This window comes from Sorghum bicolor, chromosome 6, assembly GCF_000003195.3.
Source record: "Sorghum bicolor cultivar BTx623 chromosome 6, Sorghum_bicolor_NCBIv3, whole genome shotgun sequence".
In the NCBI taxonomy this organism is placed as follows: domain Eukaryota; kingdom Viridiplantae; phylum Streptophyta; class Magnoliopsida; order Poales; family Poaceae; genus Sorghum; species Sorghum bicolor.
The window spans coordinates 46700533-46722281 of record NC_012875.2 but is presented as its reverse complement, the minus strand read 5'-3'; the positions used below and the strand labels follow the sequence as shown (position 1 = coordinate 46722281).

Sequence of the window (21749 nt, the reverse complement as noted above, 5' to 3'; positions counted from 1 at the left end):
AGCTGGCGCTGGTGGAAGAACAAATCATATCTTATCTGACTCAGAGTTAAATAACTATACACTATATTACATGATCAGGTGTACAGCATTTTTTGGTGATGATACAATAATGTACACAGTCCGACAATAGCTGAATTGCCTATCCCTATTGTACAACTCATCAGTTCCTCTCGTAGAACTGCAATCTCATCATTTTCAATCCGTTAGGTGCTAGTATTCAAAATCCTGTTTGGCATCGATGGATGCAAAAATCACATCTGCTTTGACGTATCTTCTATATCCTTTCTGTGGTGCAGAGTCACGTCTTTACCGGATGCTGTACAATAGTACAGTGTGGGCTGATGATAGGAGTGGTGGCCGGTGTCTCCATTCATGCCGCCTGAAGGACTTGCTGTTGCTGCTGCCCCTGCTGCTTCCCACTTCTTGCGGATTCATATGGGAGCGTGTTCAGCACCTTCACCCGGAACATAGCCTGTAGGTTTTGCACAAGTTGATCATAATTCAGAAGAAAAGGTTTCACAGAAATTCAGGGATGAACTCCATCGGATGAAAAATTGGGTAAATTAGAGGAACAAACCTAATGTGAAGAAGAAATAAAAAAAAAAGGCAAAGGACGGTATAGCTACCTTCTTATCAGAACCAAACTCAATGACATCGGAGGGATGGAAACGAACTGGGAAGTTTGGTGGCACACGGTAACGTCTACCTTCATTGCTGGACAAACACATGAAGGTCAGTGAGTAAAATCTTGTTACTGAAAATTCTCAACGAAGGGCATAGAACCATGGTTCTTTCAGGGCTTACTCGGTAATCCAGGTACCATGTTCACTCCCATGATCAGTCAGATAGAAAGCCTTATTCTTGCATGTGATTGTAGCATGCCTTTCTGATATCTGCAATGAAGTTCAGAAAACTGAAGACTGGTACAAGCAGTTTATGGATAAAACTATAGAAGGCCTTGTACAATGCAACAAATGAGAAGTTCGTTAAAACCCTGTCATCATTTCGATTAACTAACCTGTGGAAACGGCAATGATAGGGAAGAATCTGTGTCATTAGGATCTGACTGGCTTCTGCAAAAGAAAATTCATTTGTTTAGTTCCATAAAGCCTTGATTGAGTGCAATTAGGGCAGAAATGAATTTGCTATTTAGACATACCCAACAGAGAGTGACCTCTGCTCGTCCCTAATTAAACGAATGGGCTGGAAGCTATTGCTGTTTCCTTCACTTGTTGGGAAGAGGTACCATCTGCAAATCGTATTATGAATGATTATTTTTGTTCAAAGTTGCTGAAATAAAGTAATAAATCAACCACTTGTTTAACAAAATGAAATGAAATTAAAGAAGAAACAAAGAACGTACTCTCCACCCATAGCTTGTTCCAGCGCATCATCATCCTCAAACCATCGATAAAGCTGGTCATTTGCCTTCAGAATGATGCTAGATGTCAGTAAATATAAAATGCTGGTACTAAATCAAATTCACAACGTACCTTGTCAGAAAGTCGGCAGCTTAAAGGCCTTCCCTCTAGCTTTGAGCTGTGCACAATGAAAAGTTCCATTTGCATGATGAGTACGGATATGGTAATTGGGAACTAAGAAGAAAGCCTGGGTGGTTTATTTCTTTGCGTGAGACATTTAAACTAATGGAATCCTATTACTATTGCACATGTGCTTGAAATGGGAACACATGACAGTAATTAATAATTTTGGTATGCACCTGTTGCCACCAAGCACCCAGCTCAGCATCGCAGGCATTCCATATTTGATGAAGAATCTGCCACCAACTCTTCCAGGGTGTGGTATCCGCAACTTGGTCAAAAACTACAGGTAAATAATTTTAGTATGCAGTTCAGGTTGTTTCAGTATAGAGTTCTTCAGTAATGCTCTTAGGAGGATGGTTATGAGATAATATAGTTCCAATTTCTGAACCTTATTTCAGAAATCCAATAAAATTGATGGTGATATACTTTATAACAAATTTTAAATCTTGCTGAAAAGATAATGAGATCTGTGCATTGAGTTGTGTGTGTGTTTATTACATACCGATAAAGGTCCTAGACCAACACCCAAATAAGGTCTATAGGTGGTAGCCATGATTGCGGCCATTCTTGCCAGTCCATGTATAACAGCAACACGCAGCCTTCTCTCTTTCTCATAACTGCAGGCCGAATATGCAAATGAATATCTTGCTTGTCAGCCAACTTACTATATAGTATGGACCAGAGTTAAAAATCCATGCAAGAACAGGATTTCTTTGAAGTTGGAGCCAACTCAAGCATTCAAATAAAATCCAGTGGATGTTTCAAGAAACACTATCTTTATACTAGTAAACATGCTAGAAAAACTTACCGCCTCAAGGAGGAAACTATGTCCATAGGAGTTTCAGTCTTGACACTCTCTTGCCAGGCATTCTCTAGCTCTACAGCCAGCTGGTAACCATCCTACGGAAACAAATACAAGGTTGTTATTGTGTTACGCGATATAAATCAACACCAGAACATATCCATGGCAGGCTAAGAAATTGCATACCTCAATAGCCATGCAGCCACCTTGACCCAGATTTGGCTGCATAGCATGGACAGAATCACCAAGCAAGGTGACACGACCTTTCCCCCAATTAATAGTAGGTGGGCGGTCGTATATATCCCGGCGAAGAACCGCTTCTTCATCAGTTGCGTTTATCAAATCAACGACATTATCACACCATCCGTCAAATATCTCAAGCAATCTTTTCTTTTTGCCTGTTAACATTAAGCAGATGATAAGCTTGTGGGGGGCATATCAGAAGTATTGTTCTCATTTTGATCACAACTTCATGTGGCAGTATCTATTTCACGAATTAAGCATGAAAAGTTCTGTAAGGACTCACCATTTTCAGGGTCAGTGCCACCGGCCTCTTCATTGTGAAAAGCATACCATTGCATTTTACCAGCACCGACATCTGAAGAGACGAAGTATTGTTTGTGACCAAGAAATACTCGGTACCTTCAACAGAGGAAAATGGAGGACATGGTTATGGCACAACGAAATTTCAGGCAATCTGAAAATCACACCCATCATTCCATAATCCATGTAACATACCCAACTGTATCGATATCAGGTGGCACAAAATCTGCAATCCCTGTGTAGCAAGTGTAACCTGAATAGGTGGCGTCTGAATGCCCGAATAGTGTCTTCCTCACCTATCCAGAAAAGGAAACTTCAAATCAGGTTCTGTTTGTGCTTGTTCCTGACCAAAAGGAGAATTAATTGCATTACCTTTGACCATATTCCATCGGCACCAACCAAAAGGTCGCCTTCAAATTTTCTACCGTCCTCCAATATGGCAGTAACCTACACTCAACCAACAAATACTGCAAGTTTAGAGACAGGCAATGGCAACTCTTGCAGCCAGATTTAAGTTGTAGACATGGCCACAAAAACAGATTTGCTCATTCACCTTACTGCCATCATCTATAAAATCGACTACATGGCTTCCATTCAATATAGCATCATCGCCAACTGCTCGAGCAAGGATTTGTTGCAGTGTCATGCGGCTAATGACCCTTGTGACTGGGAGCCCCCGCTCAGCTGCAGGAGTAAACGTATCAAACTTGATGTACCTGAATCCAACTTGGCACTGTCAAATGGCTGCCTCCAGCAGAGGAATATCTATCTTAAAGCTAACCAGCAAAGAGACACAACATGGAAATTTGCAAACAAAACCTGTAAAATAAGCACCAAAAAAATTTCGGCAGCTATATATATCTTTAGATCTAGTAGTAATATAAGAGTTAACAATAGTATCTACGGTCAACTGAAACTGGGCATAACGACTAGCCAAGGCCTTGTTTAGTTCACCCTGAAAACCAAAAAGTTTTCAAGATTCCCCGTCACATCGAATCTTGTGGCACTTGCATGAAACATTAAATGTAGACGAAAACAAAAACTAATTACACAGTTTAGCTGTAAATCACAAGACGAATCTTTTGATCCTAGTTAGGTTTTCACTTTTCAGAACTAAACAAGGCCCAACCATCAATTGGTTCGTACTACTAACTGCCAATACTGCAGTCAATGAACTCTTGTCACACTCCACTGGCACCGGCCAAAGGAAATCAAAATTTTCTCCAGGTAGCGTCAAAAACAATAAGTTCATGGTGACTAGGCGCAAGAATTTTTGTTCTGGCGCGGCGGGAACGAACCCCGCTCCACTGCCTCCCTTACCAGGAGCCAGAGACGCCGTCGACGATGCCGTTGACGCGGTCCCCCGTGACGCACCCAGCGTCCATGATCTCGTCGGCCGCAGCGGCGTCGACGGCCTCGAGCGCGGCGAGCGCGTTGCTCTGCAGCTGGATCGGGCCGCGGTACCTCCCTTCCCCGCGGACGGCGCTCATGTCCCGCTCCAGCACGAGCACCTCGAACCCCTTGCGCCTGGCGGCGAGCGCGAATACCAGGCCGCCGATGCCGCCGCCGGCCACCAGGACGCGCGCCTTGCGCTCCGGCTCCGGCGCCGCCGGTGGCATTGCCGCGGTGGCGACGAGCCCCGCGCGGGCAGGAGGAAGAAGACCGGGCCTACTACGCCTCTGCCGCGGCGCGGACGGGGAGGGGAGCGCGAGAAGGCGGAGCGCTCGGTTGCGGCGGGAGACGGGGTGGCGTAGGATCGCCGTCTGAGACGCCCGAGACGAGGGGAGGGAGGTCGCCCTCGGCGGTGCCCGCGTTGTGCTCAGCGTGGCCGGCATGGTGGTGGACTGGTGGTTTGGAAGCTTTCCTCTGTTTGGGAGTGAGCAGCTGGTCTGCTCTCTGCTGTGCTACACTGCTAACAGCTTTTATCGCCGGTCAGTCAGGGAGGCAGTAGCTGGAGTCAAACCTCAGCTGACGACTCTACCTCAGCTGATGACTCTGCTAGCTGGAGACTTTTAACTGTGTTTGCGATTTGGCATTGGTTCTCGAGCTGGCCTGACGGGGGGGGGGAGTTTAGGAACTGGAAGAGGAAGGCCGTTGTCTCTGAAGGTCTAGATCAGAAGAGTGTTTCAATGGATGCGCCTGTCAAGATAGCGAATTTTATGGGGTGGGCCGGTGGGGGGTGGCAGGCAGGGCCGGTGCCGGAGAAGAATGGAATTTGCAGTTGAGACCGAAACTGCGGCCGGTGTCGCTTTTCGGCCTCTCTAGTGCAGCAAAGGCAGGGAGGGGTGGTGGATTGGTGGAAGCTTTGCCTCGGTGCGGTTGGGCGGTCGGGGTGGGGGACGGGACGTGGCGGCCGCGGGTTGCCCGCCGCGCGGAGTGGGGGTACCCCGGATATTAGAAAACGAAACGGGCACCATTTACCGGCCGACCAGGCCACGCCAATACGCCATGCCCGGATGCTCCATACTAGGTAGTAGTAGTAGTCCATACTCCCACGGAAACTAGCCGGAGGCAGGCAACTCGATCGTTTGGTGCCGTCGGGCGGGTCGGCTCGGCTCGGCTCGCCCGCGGCACGGCGCTCGCGCTTCCTCCTTGGCCTTGCTTGGCCTTGCGCGCACCACGTGCGGCTATCGTGGCGAGGTCGGCACTCGGCAGTGGTGCTGACGTCTCACATGACATGCCTAGTGATAAAAACGTGTGAATTGATTTTGCTGCGCGGCATGCTCGTGCACTTCGTACTAGTACTAGCGTAGCCGTAGCGGTGCGCACCAGACGGACGGCGGCTAGGGCGGCAGATGCAAAGGCGCGAGCGAGCACAGCGCACGCAGAAAACAGAGCAAGCGAGGAAGCGATCCGAACCCGAGACGTAGTAGTAGAGGGCAAGTTGCGGGAAGGAGATGGATGGGCGTACCAGGAGCCGGACATGCCGTCGACGAGGCCGTTGATGCGGTCGCCGGTGACGCAGCCGACGCGCATGACCTCCTCGGCGACGGACATGTCGATGGCCTCGAGCGCGGCCAGCGCGTTGCTCTGGATCTGGATGGGACCGCGGTACTGCCCTTCCCCGCGCACCGCGCTCATGTCGCGCTCGAACACCGTCACGTCGTACCCCTTGCGCCGCGCCGCCAGCGCCAACACCAGCCCGCCGATGCCGCCGCCGGCCACCAGCACCCGGGGCCTCTTCTTCCGCCGCGCCTCGCCGGCCGCGGCCGCGGCCGCGGGCGCGGGAGCGACGGACGCGTCGGGAGGCCGCATTGATGGCGCCGCCGCGCACCTGCCCCGCGCCCGCTTTTGCCTGGCCCTGTTACCGCCGCCGGGGAGCGCGTGCTGGTGCTGGTGCTGCTGCGGCTCGTCGTGGCAGAAGAGGAGCGCCGAGAAGTGCGCCTTGGCGGGTGAAGTGGCGGAGAGCAGCGCCATGGGCGCGGCGACCTGCAGCTGATCGAGCTGAACAGGAAGCTTGCTTTGCGAAGGAGAAGACGTTGGGCGACTGGAAGTGGATCAGTGGAGGGAGGTGTTATGCCGTGCTGCCCGATGCAACTCTGCTTCTGGAACTTTGCCATTGAGCTGAGGCTGTCTGGCTGTGAAAGGAGCCAGGAGGAGGAGAGAGGACTGGTGGTGCTGAGCGGAGGAGGAACTGGAGCCAATCACCTGATCCCATTTGGAGAAACGGATCCTCCGGGACCAGGATTTTATCTTGCCATGTCCTCACCATCCTCTGCGGACACACGCTGTGGCGGCAATTGTGTAGCTCACCGGGCAACAGTTGTTGTAGGGGTTAACTAAGGCTAACTCCGTTTCAAATTATTACTCTCTCCATCCCAAATTGTAAGTCACTTAAATAATCTTAGAGAGTCAAAACATCTCAAGTTTGACCAAAATTATAGAAAAAATTATAAAGTTATGTGGCATCAAATACATATACTATGAAAATATAATTAACGAAGAACCTAATGATACTTGGTTGATATCACAAATGTTATTATCCTATCATATAAATTTGGTCAAACTTGAGTTGTTTTGACTCTCTAAGATTCTTGGAATGACTTACAATTTGGGATGGAGGGAGTACAAGAATTTTTAGATCAATTTAAAAAAAAATAGATCTATATGTGAATCTACATAATCAAATAAAATATTAGCATACTAGTTAATGCTACATTGACATGCTTTTGAGCATTGTGCAAGTCTACAAAAGAGTCTATACAAGTATCCAAACACTGGCAAACTGCACCGCACAAATCTAGATACAGACTAATGCAAACGACTAATCCAGACCTTTATCGAGTGGTACTACTGTAGTTTATAGCATAAAATTGATAAGTAGTGATTGGTTGAATAGTACTAGCTAGTGCAATCTTATATCATGTCTTTTAGGTAGGTTTTTAAGGACCGTGAGAGGGTCTATTGGAGCGAGAGCTTAATTGAATTCTAGAGGGGCTAGGTTAAGGCACGATTGGTAGTGCGATTGAGGAGTGTGCAACCTTGTCTTCCTCCGTTACGGTGCCCTTGCCCTCACTGTCTCGACAGTGCTCCCGTCATCCGTGATTGGTCTCGAGGCCTCCTAGGGCTTCAACTGTCTGGCAGAGCCTTTCCAACCCTCCACTAGCGACCGACAGCTCTTGTTGCTGCCACCTTGACCCCGAAATCCCATAAACACTTGCTCTCTAACCAGTCGAGGAGCTATGCTCTCACTGCCAATCTTATCTACCATCCCAACCAATCCTCCTGCCCAGTGGCGAAGCCAAGTCTAAATTCATGGTGGTGCACAACTAAGGAGATATTCATAGTTTAGTAGAAATATATGGTGAAAGTTTATCTAGCTAGTGAAATTTTTTTCTTACCGTGGTGCATTGCCATGAGGCAAGCTGAACGTAGCTTCGCCACTGCTCCTACCACCCACGGCTCTAGCAATGTCCTTGCTACCTCACTACACCACGGGGTCACCACTGTGTCGCAACCACCTCTCCCACACCTTTTTAGGTCCACCGAGTAGAACTAGAACCTTAACATTTACCCTTATCTTTCTCCAATAGGGTCGAGGATGGAAGTTAGGGCCGCATGGGCAACTGAGCATAATAGAGATTGTGATTTTAGAGTCGTCTGTTTTGGAAGATGGAGTAGAGATTTTGCTAGGGATTGGTTTTTCCCATGGGCTCATATAATAACAAATGGGCCTTCCTCATGTCGTGTTCTATTTAGTTGATTTTCTAATTTGTTTTCTCGGAGTAAAAGAGAAATTGAACGATAGGAAACACAAAATTCAAACCAACCATTTAGTTCTCTCATTAAGTGAGAGAAACAACCAAATCTTAAAGTAGCTTCTAGCATTTTAAGCGATATTTTTTTAAAGAGACAGTTTTCCAAAGAAACTGAAACCCTACCAATTTTTTCATGCAACATTTAGGCACCCTTTGGAATACAGTATTTTTTTACTGTTCCAGCGTTTTTCCTGTGAAAAACAAACTAATTCCTGTTAAATTTCTATACAACTCCTGAGAGCCGTACTGAGAGATGCTTTGAACTGCCACAAACATTTACGTAGCATTGAGCTTCCACAAAAGATCGGCCATACAACTAGAGAAGCACGCGCGGAGACGTGGCAAGTTGCTACGTCATAGGCGAACTTTGATCTTTATCTTTCGCCCCTATGAAGCCCTGATGTTGGACTCGGTTGCTGAGAGCGACCGTTCGAAGATATTTACAATGAAAACTTGAACATTTCTCGTCATGATCTAGAAACAGCAAAAAAAGACTTGCAGCAATAGAGTAATAACATCTTAATTCTTAAGACCTTCATAAATCTGCTTGACATCGATGACAAAGCATAGCCGCATAGGCATAGTCTAAACAAAAACGCAAGAGGAATAGGTTTGTTCAGTATAAAGGATGTTGCCATCAACAGCAACGAACAAGCAGCATATATTAAACAGAAAGAACTTCACGCTCTGCCACAGAGATGCTCTCGTTGACTTGCCCTAAAATACACCGGTGAAAATTACACAAATCGAACCAGCAAAACATTAGCTTTAACAATGGTCCATGGGCGAGTAAACATGTTCTTTTTCTTTTTTTTTCTGTTTTGGGCATTCTAATTAGCTTTTTCTTTTCTTTAACAATGCCATGGTTTCCAGGCATCGTGAACCACTTGATTATCTAGCGAACATCTTCCTAAATCTTGCAATCTAATTAGCATGGCTGAGCTTGAGACTCATCTGAGATTTTATCATTTTAGAGTTCCTAAAAGAATAAAAGAATTGCTCCTAAGAAAGAGGAGTTATTTGGTCATCAAGGCCAGTTTTTGTCTGAAGTCTGGCTGTGTGGAATCAGGCCTTAGTGGCAGCAGGTGTTGGAGCAGCGCCTCCAGTAGTCGGCCTGGAGGATTGAAAAATAGCCCCCATTAAGTGATAATGAACAAAAATCCTACAGGTTAATGTTGACAAGACCAGTATCAGCAAACAGAAATACTTACAGTCCAACCATGACTTTAAAAGCATCATAGATACCCCACTGGGCACCGGTGAGGGTACCAATCATCACGATACGCAACGGGAGACCGCGCGTAAATAGCCCCACTAGACCAATCTTCTTCACAGCCTGAGCAAGCATTACACAAATGGTAAGTGCAAAAGACAAGGTAAACAAAGAAAATAATATCCAATTGTCTAGAAAACATACATCGCCGACCGTTGCCCCCTTGGCATTGTTGAGGAAGGAAACAAGGTTGTCAGCTGGGTGCGAAACAATTGCGCAGAACACCCCAGCAATGTAGCCACCAGCAAAGCTCACTCCGAGCTGGAGATTCTTGCTGCATTCGTTTTTGGGGGCAGGAATGGCATACTTGTAGATCATCTCAACAACAGTCTCAAAAGAGGCAAATTTCATCATAGTGTCTGCATTTAGTAAAACCATAAGATGCTGGACAGTCCTAATATGTTCCAAAATTAGTTCACACCATACACGTGAAGGAAATCGAATATGATGTAGTCATTGATGTAGCAACAAGCAAAATAGGGGCCTAATAAAAAATTGTCATGTCAATTCCCCACAAGTAATTAGAGTTTAGCTCCCACTATAATGGAGACAAGCAGACTAGGCATCCACAACAACCAGTACCCAAGAATCATGTGTGCAGTATGGTCACGTTTTCCCTTTGGGGGGTATGCACTCAGGGTCAGGGAGTACTAGCTGTAAGCATTTGATTAATGAACTAGTGTACACCACTTCATTGGAGTCTAGCTCCATAGCAATAGAGATAGCTCAAGCAGTGTGGTAAATTAATATACGCACACATAAAATCTTGAAAATCATAGTGTGATTTCAAGAAGAACTATGTGCATGAAAATGCATGCCTTAGCATGCAGGTACATAAGTTAAACACAACAAGAGATAATTATGTGTAAAGAAAATGTGTGATATTAGTTGGCTATAAGCGCCAAATGCTCATAGCTGACTATCAAATACACAAATTTAAAAATAATTAGTGTCAAATCCTCTATCCTCTACAACATAAACCTGGTATGTTTTTTAATGCACACAAAATTGGAGCCTAATGGAAGAGAAAACACAAGCAGTGCGGATAATTTCACTGCACACATAAATTCTTGAAGCCATACATGATTTCAAGAACTACATGCATCGAAACTAATACTATAGCGACCATATTTTATACATAAATAAAGAGAGATATAAACAATTGGGTGCCGACAAGACTTGTCATCCTAAAGAAATGATATTATTATTTACAGCTGATAGTCAATGATTTCAAATGCATGAAAATCCTTTGAGCAACTAACCAATATACACCATCTCATTGGAGTCTAGGTCCAGTTATAATGGAGATGACTCAAGCAGTGTGGAAATATCTATATATGCACACATAAAATCTTGGAAATCATTACACGATCTCAAGAAGAACTATGTGCACCAGAACTACATTCTAGTAAAACTAACATTTACACCATAATAAGAAAACAAAATGTCAACAAGTGAGATTATAAGACTTATGATGAGTAAGAAAGGGCACCATTTTCAAAACTGATGGTCAGTGTGACTCCAAAAGCATAAATCCATTTAGGAACTAAGAAATATCAAATATACACCATCTCATTGGAGTCTAGGTCCATGTCACAGTGGAGATGACTCAAGCAGCGTGGAATATCAATATATGCACACATAAAATCTTGAAAATCATCATGTGATTTCAAGAAGAACTATGTGCACCAGAACTAATATTCTAGCAAAACTAATTTTTTGTGCTAATAAAAAAACAAAGACATCATCAAATATGAATGATAATGAAGATAGTCATTCCATGAATTCTACAACACTAAATTTGTTACACACTCGGTGAGTTAAATATGTACACGAATCACGTAGCATGAGTGAAGTTGCATCACCAATACTAAAGAAGATATCATCCATTTATTTCACTGCATTATTAACATCACAGTTGAGATTACAATCACAAAACATGCTTATCGCTAGAGTGGCAACCCTTTTGAGAAACAAGATAAGTTTGATCATCATCTTAGCAATACAAAATCTATTTTTTCAAAGCTTACATACCATTTATTTCAACAGTCGATTCTAAAGGGGCACAAACATAGTATACTAAAAAAGTAGAAAGGAAAGCAATTCAAATTTATGTGACAGTTGACAACAAGCAGGAAGTAGGTACTTACAAGGAATTTGTCGGCCCCAGAGTGGAACAATTCCTTTATACAGTCTGGAAAATTTGACAGTGTTAAAAAAATGAAGACATGGATACAGAAATAAAGTAGGCAAACCTCAACTCACCCAGAATAGCCTTCCGCTTTCACAAACTTCGGAAGGCCATCTGATAAACCTCTTGCAAAGCCAGGCTGCGTCTGCACACGCACCTTAACAGCTTCCATGGGGCAGAGGGCAATATCTGCAATGAGTTCAGCCGAAGCAGAACCCGCCAGGTATATCAAAGTCTTGTACTTGGCGGCATACTCAGGGCCAGCAATGTCCGAGTAATACTTCTTGAAAAACTCATAGAAACCAAACTTGCAAGCTCCCTGAGCACTGTATCCAAGTAGGGTAGGTACCCAGCCCCTGAAAAAACCCTTTGGCCCTTGCTCTTTCAACAAAACACCAAAACCAGATGTGATGCTCTTGTATTTGGCTGGATCGATCTGAGAAATCAGACAATAAAGGTTTTCATTAGCAATCAGTTCACAACAACAACTATTCACTGAAAATGAACATAAACAAGTAGCAGGAATGTAATCATTGTGAGGTTTAACCCTTTCAGTGCAGGCTACTACGACAATGAAAATGTGATAGCATACTTAATGCACGGTAGCAGGGTTCGAGAATGATGTGCTAGCATCAAAAAACCGTCTAATAACTCTAAAAATAGAGATCGCATAGTTTTAGAGAGAGAGAGAGAGAGAGATCGCATCACGAATAGTCCTACCAATCGAAATGGGAAACCTCGCATAAGTAACTCATCTGTCCAAATCGAGCCAGCATCGAGAACGCTCACCTGCATGTTGCACTTGACGAGGTCGAGGGGCGTGACGGTCATGTGCGTGAGCCCGCAGCTGGCGACGCCGCCGGCCGTGCACGCCGCGTAGAATGCCGGCGAGTACATCTCAATCCTCCGGCCCGGCTCGCTCGGCGCCCGGGCCCAAATAGCGGGCCGCGCCGCCGCCGCCGCAGACGGCGCGGCGACCGTGCGCCCGCCCACGCTAGCGGCGGCGGCGAAGGGGGAGGCAGCGGCCGGGGCCGCGTAGAGAAAGCTAGGGAGCAGCGCATTCCGCGAGCTCTCGGAGACCGCCATGGCGCCGGGGCAGGCTCAGGGTTCGGTCCGAGCGATTTCCTTACGGCTGGGGGGTGCGCGGCTAAGCCTGGGGGTGGGGGCTCGGTGAGATGGATGCTCATCGCGGCAGCGCGAGCGAGCGCGGCGTTTGTACGCGCGGGCGTGCGGCCCGCCGCCACTTGCTCCGGGGAGGAAGACATCCGGTGGCTGCCCGGGTTGCTAGGGCAACAATCACCTCTCCGCCACCAGCGAGGGGCGGGCTTTTATAAAGAGACGCGGATGAAAATGTGTTTCGATGGGCCCAAGTGGGTAGCCCAATATTGAGCCGAGACGTAACTCATCCAGCCCAGTTAAAATGCGAGGCCCGGAGGACAAATGTTGCCCATCACATTAACTTTTTTTAGGAATCGTACCTGTATTCCCCTCATCAAAAAAAAAAAGTACTACATGTATTAGGCAAGGAAAAACAAGTACAGATACGGGTACAGGTCTGAAGGATACGGAAGCTGAGCGAGGTCACTCTCCAGTCTCCACCACGTAACCTGCGTAGTTCGATCCTTGGACAAGCGAGAAATTGGGTTCCAAAGGTCATGCAAGAAAGTCGTCGCGATAAGTTGTTTTCTGGGTAAGTTTTATCGTCTCTTATACACATACATAAAGTATTAAATATAAATTATTTATGAAACTAAAATCATAGCTAGAGAGTAATTTGTAAGATAAATCTTTTGAGTCTAATTAATCTATGATTGGACACTAATTGTCAAGTAAGACAAAAATACCACAGTACCTATTAAACTTTAATACCTCAGTCAAAATAAAATCTCAAAATATATATTGAAAAATTATGATTAGAAGTTGTGGACATAAGTTATGCTATATAAACTATATTACACACAGTTATGAATATAACTATACATTTTTATAAAAAAAATCCAAGAACAGTGTATTCAAAAAGAGAAATCGTGTGGTTACTTTCGTTGGCTGGTTTAAGTTCAGTGAACGTTAGCTAATTTAAGCTTTGGCTTGGCACAATTCAACTTCACTAATGAATTAGCTAGGTTTGTTTTTTTTTCTTTAGCTTTATGAGCAGCCTTACTGATAAAGCTAAAGTTATTTTGGTGAATCATTTGACATAGCAGCTATGTAATTTTTCTTAAACACATGCTCTTATAGAATCACACACATGCCCCACAAATGTGAGGTTTAGCTATGAAAAGCTACTATTTTCAGCTTCATACTATCCTATTTCTATGTGAGAGCATAGTTTAAGGAGCTTCATTGGTGAATCTATTTAGACTTTCTCCAACAATGCAACATATACCTAAAATAGGTCCTCCACAGTGTTTTGCCTACCCAAAAACACCTTCAAACAGATGATCTATTTTGCCTACCGACCGAATTGACATGCAAAAAAGCATCCTCTCTGGAAGACGACGCAAATGAACGCGCTCATAGTGGTGGGCCCGATGACAAGGAGGCGGGGTGGGAGGCAGGCGGCGGTGCTTGACGGGGACGAAGACAAGCAGAGCCACGGATGTGCTTGGCCAAGACGCAAGCGATGCTCGACGAGGAGGCGGGTGGAGCTTGGTGGGGTGGGAGGCAGGCAGAGTCTGATGTTGAATTAGCCAAGCAGGAACACGATGAGGAGCCCGCGGCAGTGGATCCGAGCTCTTCCTCGCCTGCGGCGGCTAGATCTGGGCTCCTCCTCGCTCGCGGCCACCGGATCCGGAGGGAGTGGAGGGAGAGGCGTCGTGCTCAATAATGGAGGGGAGAGACAGAATGTGGCACCGGGGTAAAGAGGGAGAGAAGGAGCGGCGACGCGTGCAGAGATGCCAGTGGTGCGTGCAGAGATGCCAACGGCACTCGACGGGGAGGAGGCTGCCGACGCTTAGGGTGGAGAAATAGGTCTTGGCTTAGGTTTGCTGTTGGAGTATGGCAGTTGTGGATGCGTTGCTCATTCGTTGTGCGTGACCCAAATGGATGAATATGTTTTGGTTTGAGTCAGCTCTGTTGAAGATAGCCTTACAAAAGACCAATTTGGCAAAAAAAAACTTTAAGCGGCTCATGAAGCTGTTGAAAGGTCCAAATGGCTAGAGGGGGGGTGAATAGCCTGTTTAAAATTTCTACAAACTTCACTAAGCAAGTGAGTTAGTAAAACAAATGGCGAAGCAATTCTAGCACTAGCTCAACTAAGCTATGCAAGCCACCTATACAAACTAGTACAAAGCTAAACACTAAAGTACAACAACAAGAGAAGGCTAGTTGCACTCCTAAACAAGAAGACTAAACTAAACAAGCTAAACAACTAGCAAGGTATACAAGTAAGTAGTGGAGAGTGATTGTTATACCAACGTTGTAGAGTAGAGATATATCCAATCAATCACTCACAATCACAAGAGAATCCTCGGCAAGAGATGACACAAGATTTTTTACTGAGGTTCACTTGCTTCCCGGCAAGCTAGTCATCGTTGTGGCGATACACCCACTTGATGGATCATGAGCTAATTGGCAATCCAAAGCCAAACCCTCAGCGGGTGCCGCACATCCACTCACAAGATGGGGATCCTCCAAGCCACGAGCAATCCACTAGAGTAGCCAATTGCGATCTCCCGCGGGGAAGCCTCAAGAACCCCTCACAAATCACTTGGTGAGGCTCGAAACAATCTCCAATCATGAGCTCAATACCACCACTGCTCCAAGCCGTCTAGGGCGTCGGGAAACACCCAAGAGTAACAAGAAATCCGCAGCAAACTCAAGAATCAAGTGCCACTAAATGCAACTCTCAAAGCAATGCACTTGAATCTCACTCAATCTCACTAGAATTAGCAATCAAGCAAGGAGATGAGTGGAGGGAGTATTCTCTAGCTCAATGTATGTCTCAAGTAATCAAATGTGCAAGGGTTTTTCTCCCAAAGCGGGCCACCTTCTATTTATAAGTCCCCTCAAAGAACTAGTCGTTGACCACTTTCACTGGGCTGAAAACGGGGGCACCGGACGCTACTAAGTGAGCATCGGACGCTCGACCCCCTACGTCCGGTGCACTGAGGTCGGCCACGTGTCCTTCTTGAATCTCGCGTGTCAGTCTCTAACGGCTACCTGCAAAGCACCGGACGCTCTGCAAGTCCACACCGAACGCGTCCGGTGCACACCGAACTCATGCACAGAGAGTTCCGCAAACTTGTAGGGTCACCGGACACTAACCATTGGTAGCGCCCGGTGCTCACCGGACTAAAGCGCAGAGAGGGTTGCAAAACCTCCTCACACCGGACGCACACCACCGGACGCACTCAGAGAGCGTCCGGTGCTCCACCCTAGCAGGGTCAAGCACACCGGACTCTGAGGCCAGCGTCCAGTGAGTGTTTCTCAGTGAGAAAACACTCCCGCGACTTCTCCAAATTTCCCATCGGCGCAATAAAAAATATACACTTATTTTTCTCAAAAGCGCCGAATCGAGAGGAACCCACACCCCTCTCAACCCTAGGAACTCCACCTCCTTTGTAAATGTGCTAACACCAACAAGTGTCCACCACCAAAGTGCATGTGTGTTAGCTTTTCACAAACATTTTCACCAAATGAGTTACTTTAGCACTTTACTAGATCCTAATGCATATGCTCAAGATATGGACCTAGTAGCACTTGATTAGAGAGATGACCGTGATTTTCCTTCTTGAGAGTCGGCTATCTATCCTAAACCCGGTCAATCACTTCTCTACTCATCTTAGACCGGCAAAAGTAAAACCCTATGTTTATACCTTTGCCTTGACGACTTTGCTCCTCGTCTATCACCATGATCTTCACTTCATGCTTCATTCCTTTGTGATCATGTGGCCACCTTTCCATGCCACCATGCACCTTCATCACATGTGTTGCTATGCCTAACTCAAATCACTTAAACATAAGGCATTAGCAACTTGATGTCATTAATTACCAAAACCAAACTTGGACTTTCAGTTGTGTCCAATGTGCCCATATACTTAGACAACTACATTCAAATTAACTTATCAAAAGAAAAACTAGATTCAAATTCCCTTCCATGTATTAAGGCGGTCAACGACATCATGAAACTTTGTTTCTCTTTTTTATTATAAAATACCATACCAACTGAGGATAATTTATTTAGATGAGACTGAAAGGGTGACAACTATTGTTGTTTTTGTCATCTTTCGAAAACAATAAACTATCTCTTTTTGATTATGTTTACGCCAAATTCTTATGGCGTGCTATACATATACTTTTTGGTTTAACGCCTCCAACAGATATGAGTGATCTTTTTTTTGTTTGGTCAAAAAATAGACACAAAAAGTACAACTCATTGTTACTAACCGTCTCAGCTGCACTTTATTGGGCAATTTGGTTAACTAGAAACAAAGTGGTTTTTGATAAATGTAGACTAAAAACTTTCTTGCAGGTACTCTTCAAGAAACGTATTGGCTCCGACAGTGAGCAAGCCAACAGCGACATGATGATCAGAGAGACCAACTGGTCCAAGTTGGACAGTTCCCTAAAAACTTTCTTGCAGGTATATCAGCTTTGCAATTTTTTTAGTTTTAATGGATGTTTGTCCTCAAAATATATTGGTCATATTTTAGTTTAAACCTTATTTTGTTTTAGTTTTCCGCTAGTAGACTGCATAAGTGTTTGTGCCACTGGCAGAACTATATAATAATTAGCCTGATTCTATAATTTGATAGAAGAAGCCGGTATACAATATCTATTATCTAAAAAAACTATTTTTATTGGCAAGATCAATAGAACGAGCGTGATCTAAACATACATACGAGAGAGAGGATATAAAAGTTTAGAGTGATTTAGAAATGGTTCGAAATTCCTGATTCAAAATTATAACTGTACGTTTGTAACCATAGTTTCAGGACGACGTGGAAAATTAAGGCGGACTACCTCCAACCGCCCGATGAGGCGATGAGGCACGCGTGAATGCGTGATGCACCCGATTCCTCCGCAGCACGAAGTTGGTTATAAAGGCTAGCAGCTAGCTCTCCTTCGCTTCTCGTCTCCTCCTCCACTGTGTGCGACAGAAAACCCCCGTCCCTTCCCCTCCCTCCCCTCCCACAATTCCCAAGAAGGAAAACCCCAGCGATCGTGCCTGGCCGGCGGCGATCACCGGACATGAAGCGCAAAAACCCAAAATTCTGGGGAAGCTTCAGCGGAGGAGTAGGCCAGGGGTGGAAGGCGAAAAGGGCGAGGCCTGACGGCGGCTCGCGCGGCGGGGGAGCGCCCGTGGTCAGGTGGTCACACGCGGAGGCCATGAAGAAGAGGTCCTCCGGTGGAGGCGACGCTGTCGTCGGCGTCGCTGGTGGTGGAGGAGGGCCGTCGAGGGGGATCCTGGGTCCTGGAAAGGCGCCGGGGCTTGGTAGCCTGAGCTGCGGGAGCAGAGGAGGGTTTTGGACGAGCTGGTCGGAGGCGGCGAAGGAGCCGCGTACGTCCGCCGGCGGGGGGAAGAGAGCGCAGGTCTGGGACTGGCCGGAGCCAGAAGCGAAAAGGGCGAAGCCTCGCGGCGACGGGGAAGGAGACGCGGGAGGCGATGAGGAGGTGGCGGCGTACGAGTGGAGGTGGACGGAGGCGGTGAGCCCGGAGATCCTGGCGCTGGTGCTCCGCGGGCGGGTCGCCGCGGACGACGTGGCCCGCGGCGCGGCGCAAGTTTGCAGGGCGTGGAGGCAGGCCGCGGCGTCGCCGGACATGTGGGGGGACGTGGACATCGAGGCCTGGTGCCGCCGCGTCAACTGCCGCGCCAGGGCCGACGCCGCCGTGCGCCAACTCGTCGCCCGTGCGCAGGGCACGCTTCGGAGGCTCTCTGCCTACCGCGTCGGGGACGCCGCGCTCACCTATGTCGCAGCCTCGTAAGTCACGCTGCCCATTCTGATCGTTGGTTTGCTGTGCCTGGGATGTTCGTTCTTGGCTTCAGAAAGTTTACTAGAATGCTGTGTTGACATGCAGCCCCCTGCCACATGAACCCTGAAATGATTTCACTAATCACTGTCTAATCACCTGACACGAGTGAACCACACACTGACATCACATTTAGTACAAACATAGTGTGATAATGATCTCTATGGAAGCTTTTAAGTTTTCCTCATTGTAATGTTTACTGCCTACTACAGTACTACTAGTGGATAGAAATCAGCACTGCCTGCGGCTATTATTTGGTAGATTCTGCTACCAGACGATGTCCATTTTGAGCATCGCACTGTAATATTTGATTCATATAAAAATTCCTTTAATGGAGAGCATTTGGTGGTTGTAGGCTTGTAGCTCATATTTATTAATTTGAATGCTGCTTATCATGGATATTTATGAAATGATCGACTCTGTAGGTTCACATGACCTTGTGTTCAGTCAATATTTTTATAGTCATAATGTAATGTAGGCTCTGTTGCTGTCCTCTGTGAAACTTATTATCTGACATTTTTCAGCTTTAATACCAAATCATTTTATTGTGTGTTTAAGGCCTTGTTTAGTTCTAATTTTTTTTTAGAAAATGACACTGTAGCAATTTCGTTTTTATTTGACAAACATTGTTCAATCAAGAAGTAAGAGCATCTCCAACAACTCCTTGGCAAAAACATAAAAAACTCTCTCCAACAACTCCTTAAACCAACTTGGTATTTATCCCAACTTGCTATTCTCCGTCCTCGCGCGCGTATTCTTCCGCACGCGTACTTGAGTTGCTATCGCTGCTTCCCAGTGTGCGTCGCGCGGATCAATCGATGGATCGCCGGGACCAGCAGGGCGAGGCTGCGGCGGAGGATAAGACGTGCCCGCTGGCGCTGCTCCCCGACGACGTGCTAGCGGACGTGCTCCGCCGCCTCCCGCCGCGTGGACTCGCCGTGTCCAGGTGTGTCTGCAAGGCGTAGCCCGCCGTCGTCGACGCCCTCCGCCTGCTGCGGGCGGATCTCCTCCCGTTGTCGCTGGGTGGGTTCTTCTTGAACTTCAACACCTACAGCATCTCTGAGTTCTTCTCGCCCATCTCGGACGGGCCCTGCATCTCCGGCAAGCACGACTACCTGCCTCAGAAATCAACCGATTCCTGGGGCTACGTAGACGACCACTGCAATGGTCTTGTGCTGATCCACGACTCCGACGACAACGGCGACACGATTAGCTACGTACTTAATTTCGCCCACGGCGTGCGGGAGGCGTCGCGTGAGGGCGCAGCCCGTGTGTGGCCAGGCGGTGGTTGGGTTCGCCGGAGGAGGCCAGACGAGCAGCAAGCCAGCAACAGAGCAAGCAATGACAGACGGGTCCAATATGTCATCCTCTATTTTAACAAGTGAAGAATAGCAACTTGTTGGAGATACATCTTTTTTTCACTTACCAAACAAATTACCAACTTGCTAAAACTCAAGATTTGGCAAGTCAATTATACCAAATTGTTGGAGATGCTCTAACTAGGCTTAAAAGATTCGTCTCGCAATTTACAGACAAACTGTGTAATTAGTTTTTATTTTCATCTATATTTAATGCTCCATGCATGTGCTGCAAGATTCAACGTGACCGGAAATTTTAAAAAGTTTTGGGTTTTTATGTGAACTAAACAAGGCCTAAGTGGTGTGAGAACCAAACTGGGCATGCCAGCTCTGGCTTTCATAGGAGTCTTAACATGTCGATGCTTTCCAGCATCTTCACTTCTTGATTGATGATGCGTATTACTTGATCTATGGATTGCTTGTGGCCTTGTGGGTGTACTGCTTCACTAAGGACTTTAGAAAGACTGTAGGATATCTTATCATCATATACTGGGATATCAAATTGTGAGAAAACACTGTTTTTGTGATATTGTGTTTTCTCTATTCATGTGCATTTAGTTATTTATAGTTATTACTTTTTTTAGTTCTTTGTACCCTGTTAATATGGTATCTGAATCGACATAGTTTAGTGTTAGTAATATGATGTTTAGTGTTTGCTGCTGTTGAACAGGGGGAAGTTGCTCAATGTCCTCCGGATCCCAATGAGCGAGATCACTGATCAAGCCGTGGAGAAGCATGCAGAATGCTTTCCTGCACTTAAAGTGCTGGACATCAGTAACTGCCTGAATATCACTCCCAAAGGAATCCAGGCACTAGGCCGGCACTGCAAGTTGCTCGTTCAGCTGAAGAGGAACATGCCCCCTCCAGACCTTCCTCAAGGTTTCAACACCGCAGCTAATAAGGTGGTTGAAGAAGAGGCACTGGCAGTCGCGAACACCATGCCGATGCTAGAGCAGCTTGAGCTTGCCTATGGCCTGTTCAGTGACCTTGCGCTCAACGCCATTCTTACCAAGTGTCAGCTGCTGCGGACCCTGGACATACTTGGCTGCTGGAATGTCAGGCTTGAAGGCGACATCGAGGAGAGGTGTTGTGCACTCGAGTCATTCAGGGAGCCATGGGAGCCTGAGTATGGTACTGACTCAAGCAGTGGAGGTGACTACGAGTTCGATGATACTGATAGTGATGACTGACAGAGTTCTGTTCAGAACTTCAATGGGGCTTGAAGCTGTGATCAATTCAGGTTTCGCTTGATGATTCTGAGGTAGTTTAAGTATTGTAGTTTGATGCCCACCGGCATGTCTATCCTTCATGGCCATTGCTAATTACTAATTAGTAACCTACATTATAGTTACTCTGCTTATGCTTATGCAGAGAAGTAAATAAGGTATAGTTAAGAGTAGAAGAGTACTAAAATATAGGGGTACTCGAGAAAATAAAGGTGGTTGCTGACATGAGACAATTTCTGAATGCTCTTGTGGTAGCTTTTGTCATCTGAAACATCTATTCAAATACTTATATTTCGCCGGATTGAAACTAGAGAAATTGATGACACTGTCTACTGAATTCTGTTATTGGCTTACTACTTGGTAGCGCATTCTTCATCTGAAACATCTATTCAAATATGTTGTGCATAACTTTCTTCTACCAATTCGCTTACTACGTTTGCTGATTGATTGGGTCCATAAAGATGCTTCTGGCTTTCCCATGTGTTTCCTTTTTTGAACGCCTTTACCATGCCATGTGTTTCTCACCAGCAGCATCTGCCTCCTGTGTTTCTGTCTTGTGCCTGATGGCATTTTGCATGAGGA

General features: G+C 46.2%; 3 protein-coding genes across 4 annotated transcripts; 1 reads left to right on the top strand and 2 right to left on the bottom strand.

Annotated features, from left to right (window-relative positions):
• Positions 10–6504, bottom strand: LOC110436123 (zeaxanthin epoxidase, chloroplastic). Of its 2 annotated transcripts, none has more exons than XM_021462361.1 (16): positions 4210–4923; positions 3443–3605; positions 3262–3336; positions 3085–3185; positions 2873–2988; positions 2533–2744; positions 2353–2444; positions 2047–2161; positions 1721–1824; positions 1494–1539; positions 1364–1428; positions 1160–1249; positions 1019–1073; positions 805–893; positions 627–714; positions 10–472 (listed from the first exon to the last, which is right to left on the bottom strand). In XM_021462361.1, exons 1-16 carry the CDS (start codon positions 4722–4724, stop codon positions 371–373), a joined length of 2028 nt encoding a protein of 675 aa, XP_021318036.1. In that variant the 5' UTR covers positions 4725–4923; the 3' UTR covers positions 10–370. The 2 variants fall into 2 exon arrangements, with proteins under 2 accessions (XP_021318036.1, XP_021318037.1); XM_021462362.1 differs by lacking the exon at positions 4210–4923 and adding an exon at positions 5801–6504 and having other exon boundaries at positions 13–472.
• On the bottom strand, positions 8652–12908 carry LOC8057435 (mitochondrial phosphate carrier protein 3, mitochondrial). The gene is made up of 6 exons (XM_002446523.2): positions 12401–12908; positions 11686–12047; positions 11571–11614; positions 9565–9779; positions 9359–9483; positions 8652–9261 (listed from the first exon to the last, which is right to left on the bottom strand). The coding sequence occupies exons 1-6, from the start codon at positions 12695–12697 to the stop codon at positions 9213–9215; spliced, it is 1092 nt and encodes a 363-aa protein (XP_002446568.1). The 5' UTR covers positions 12698–12908; the 3' UTR covers positions 8652–9212.
• On the top strand, positions 17716–21523 carry LOC8057434 (F-box protein FBW2). The gene is made up of 2 exons (XM_002447880.2): positions 17716–18534; positions 20612–21523. Exons 1-2 carry the CDS (start codon positions 17804–17806, stop codon positions 21129–21131), a joined length of 1251 nt encoding a protein of 416 aa, XP_002447925.2. The 5' UTR covers positions 17716–17803; the 3' UTR covers positions 21132–21523.

Coding starts and splice junctions, on each gene's coding strand:
- LOC8057435 (XM_002446523.2), bottom strand. CDS start 12,697: ATGGCGGTCTCCGAGAGCTCGCGGAATGCGCTGCTCCCTAGCTTTCTC. Junction 11,615..11,685: donor AAAGCGGAAGGCTATTCTGG/GTGAGTTGAGGT, acceptor CAAATTTTCCAG/ACTGTATAAAGGAATTGTTC. Junction 9,780..11,570: donor CTGGGGCCGACAAATTCCTT/GTAAGTACCTAC, acceptor TACTAAATGCAG/ACACTATGATGAAATTTGCC.
- LOC8057434 (XM_002447880.2), top strand. CDS start 17,804: ATGAAGCGCAAAAACCCAAAATTCTGGGGAAGCTTCAGCGGAGGAGTA. Junction 18,535..20,611: donor CTCACCTATGTCGCAGCCTC/GTAAGTCACGCT, acceptor GCTGTTGAACAG/GGGGAAGTTGCTCAATGTCC.
- LOC110436123 (XM_021462361.1), bottom strand. CDS start 4,724: ATGCCGGCCACGCTGAGCACAACGCGGGCACCGCCGAGGGCGACCTCC. Junction 3,337..3,442: donor TTATAGATGATGGCAGTAAG/GTGAATGAGCAA, acceptor GGTTGAGTGTAG/GTTACTGCCATATTGGAGGA. Junction 715..804: donor CATGGTACCTGGATTACCGA/GTAAGCCCTGAA, acceptor GTGTTTGTCCAG/CAATGAAGGTAGACGTTACC.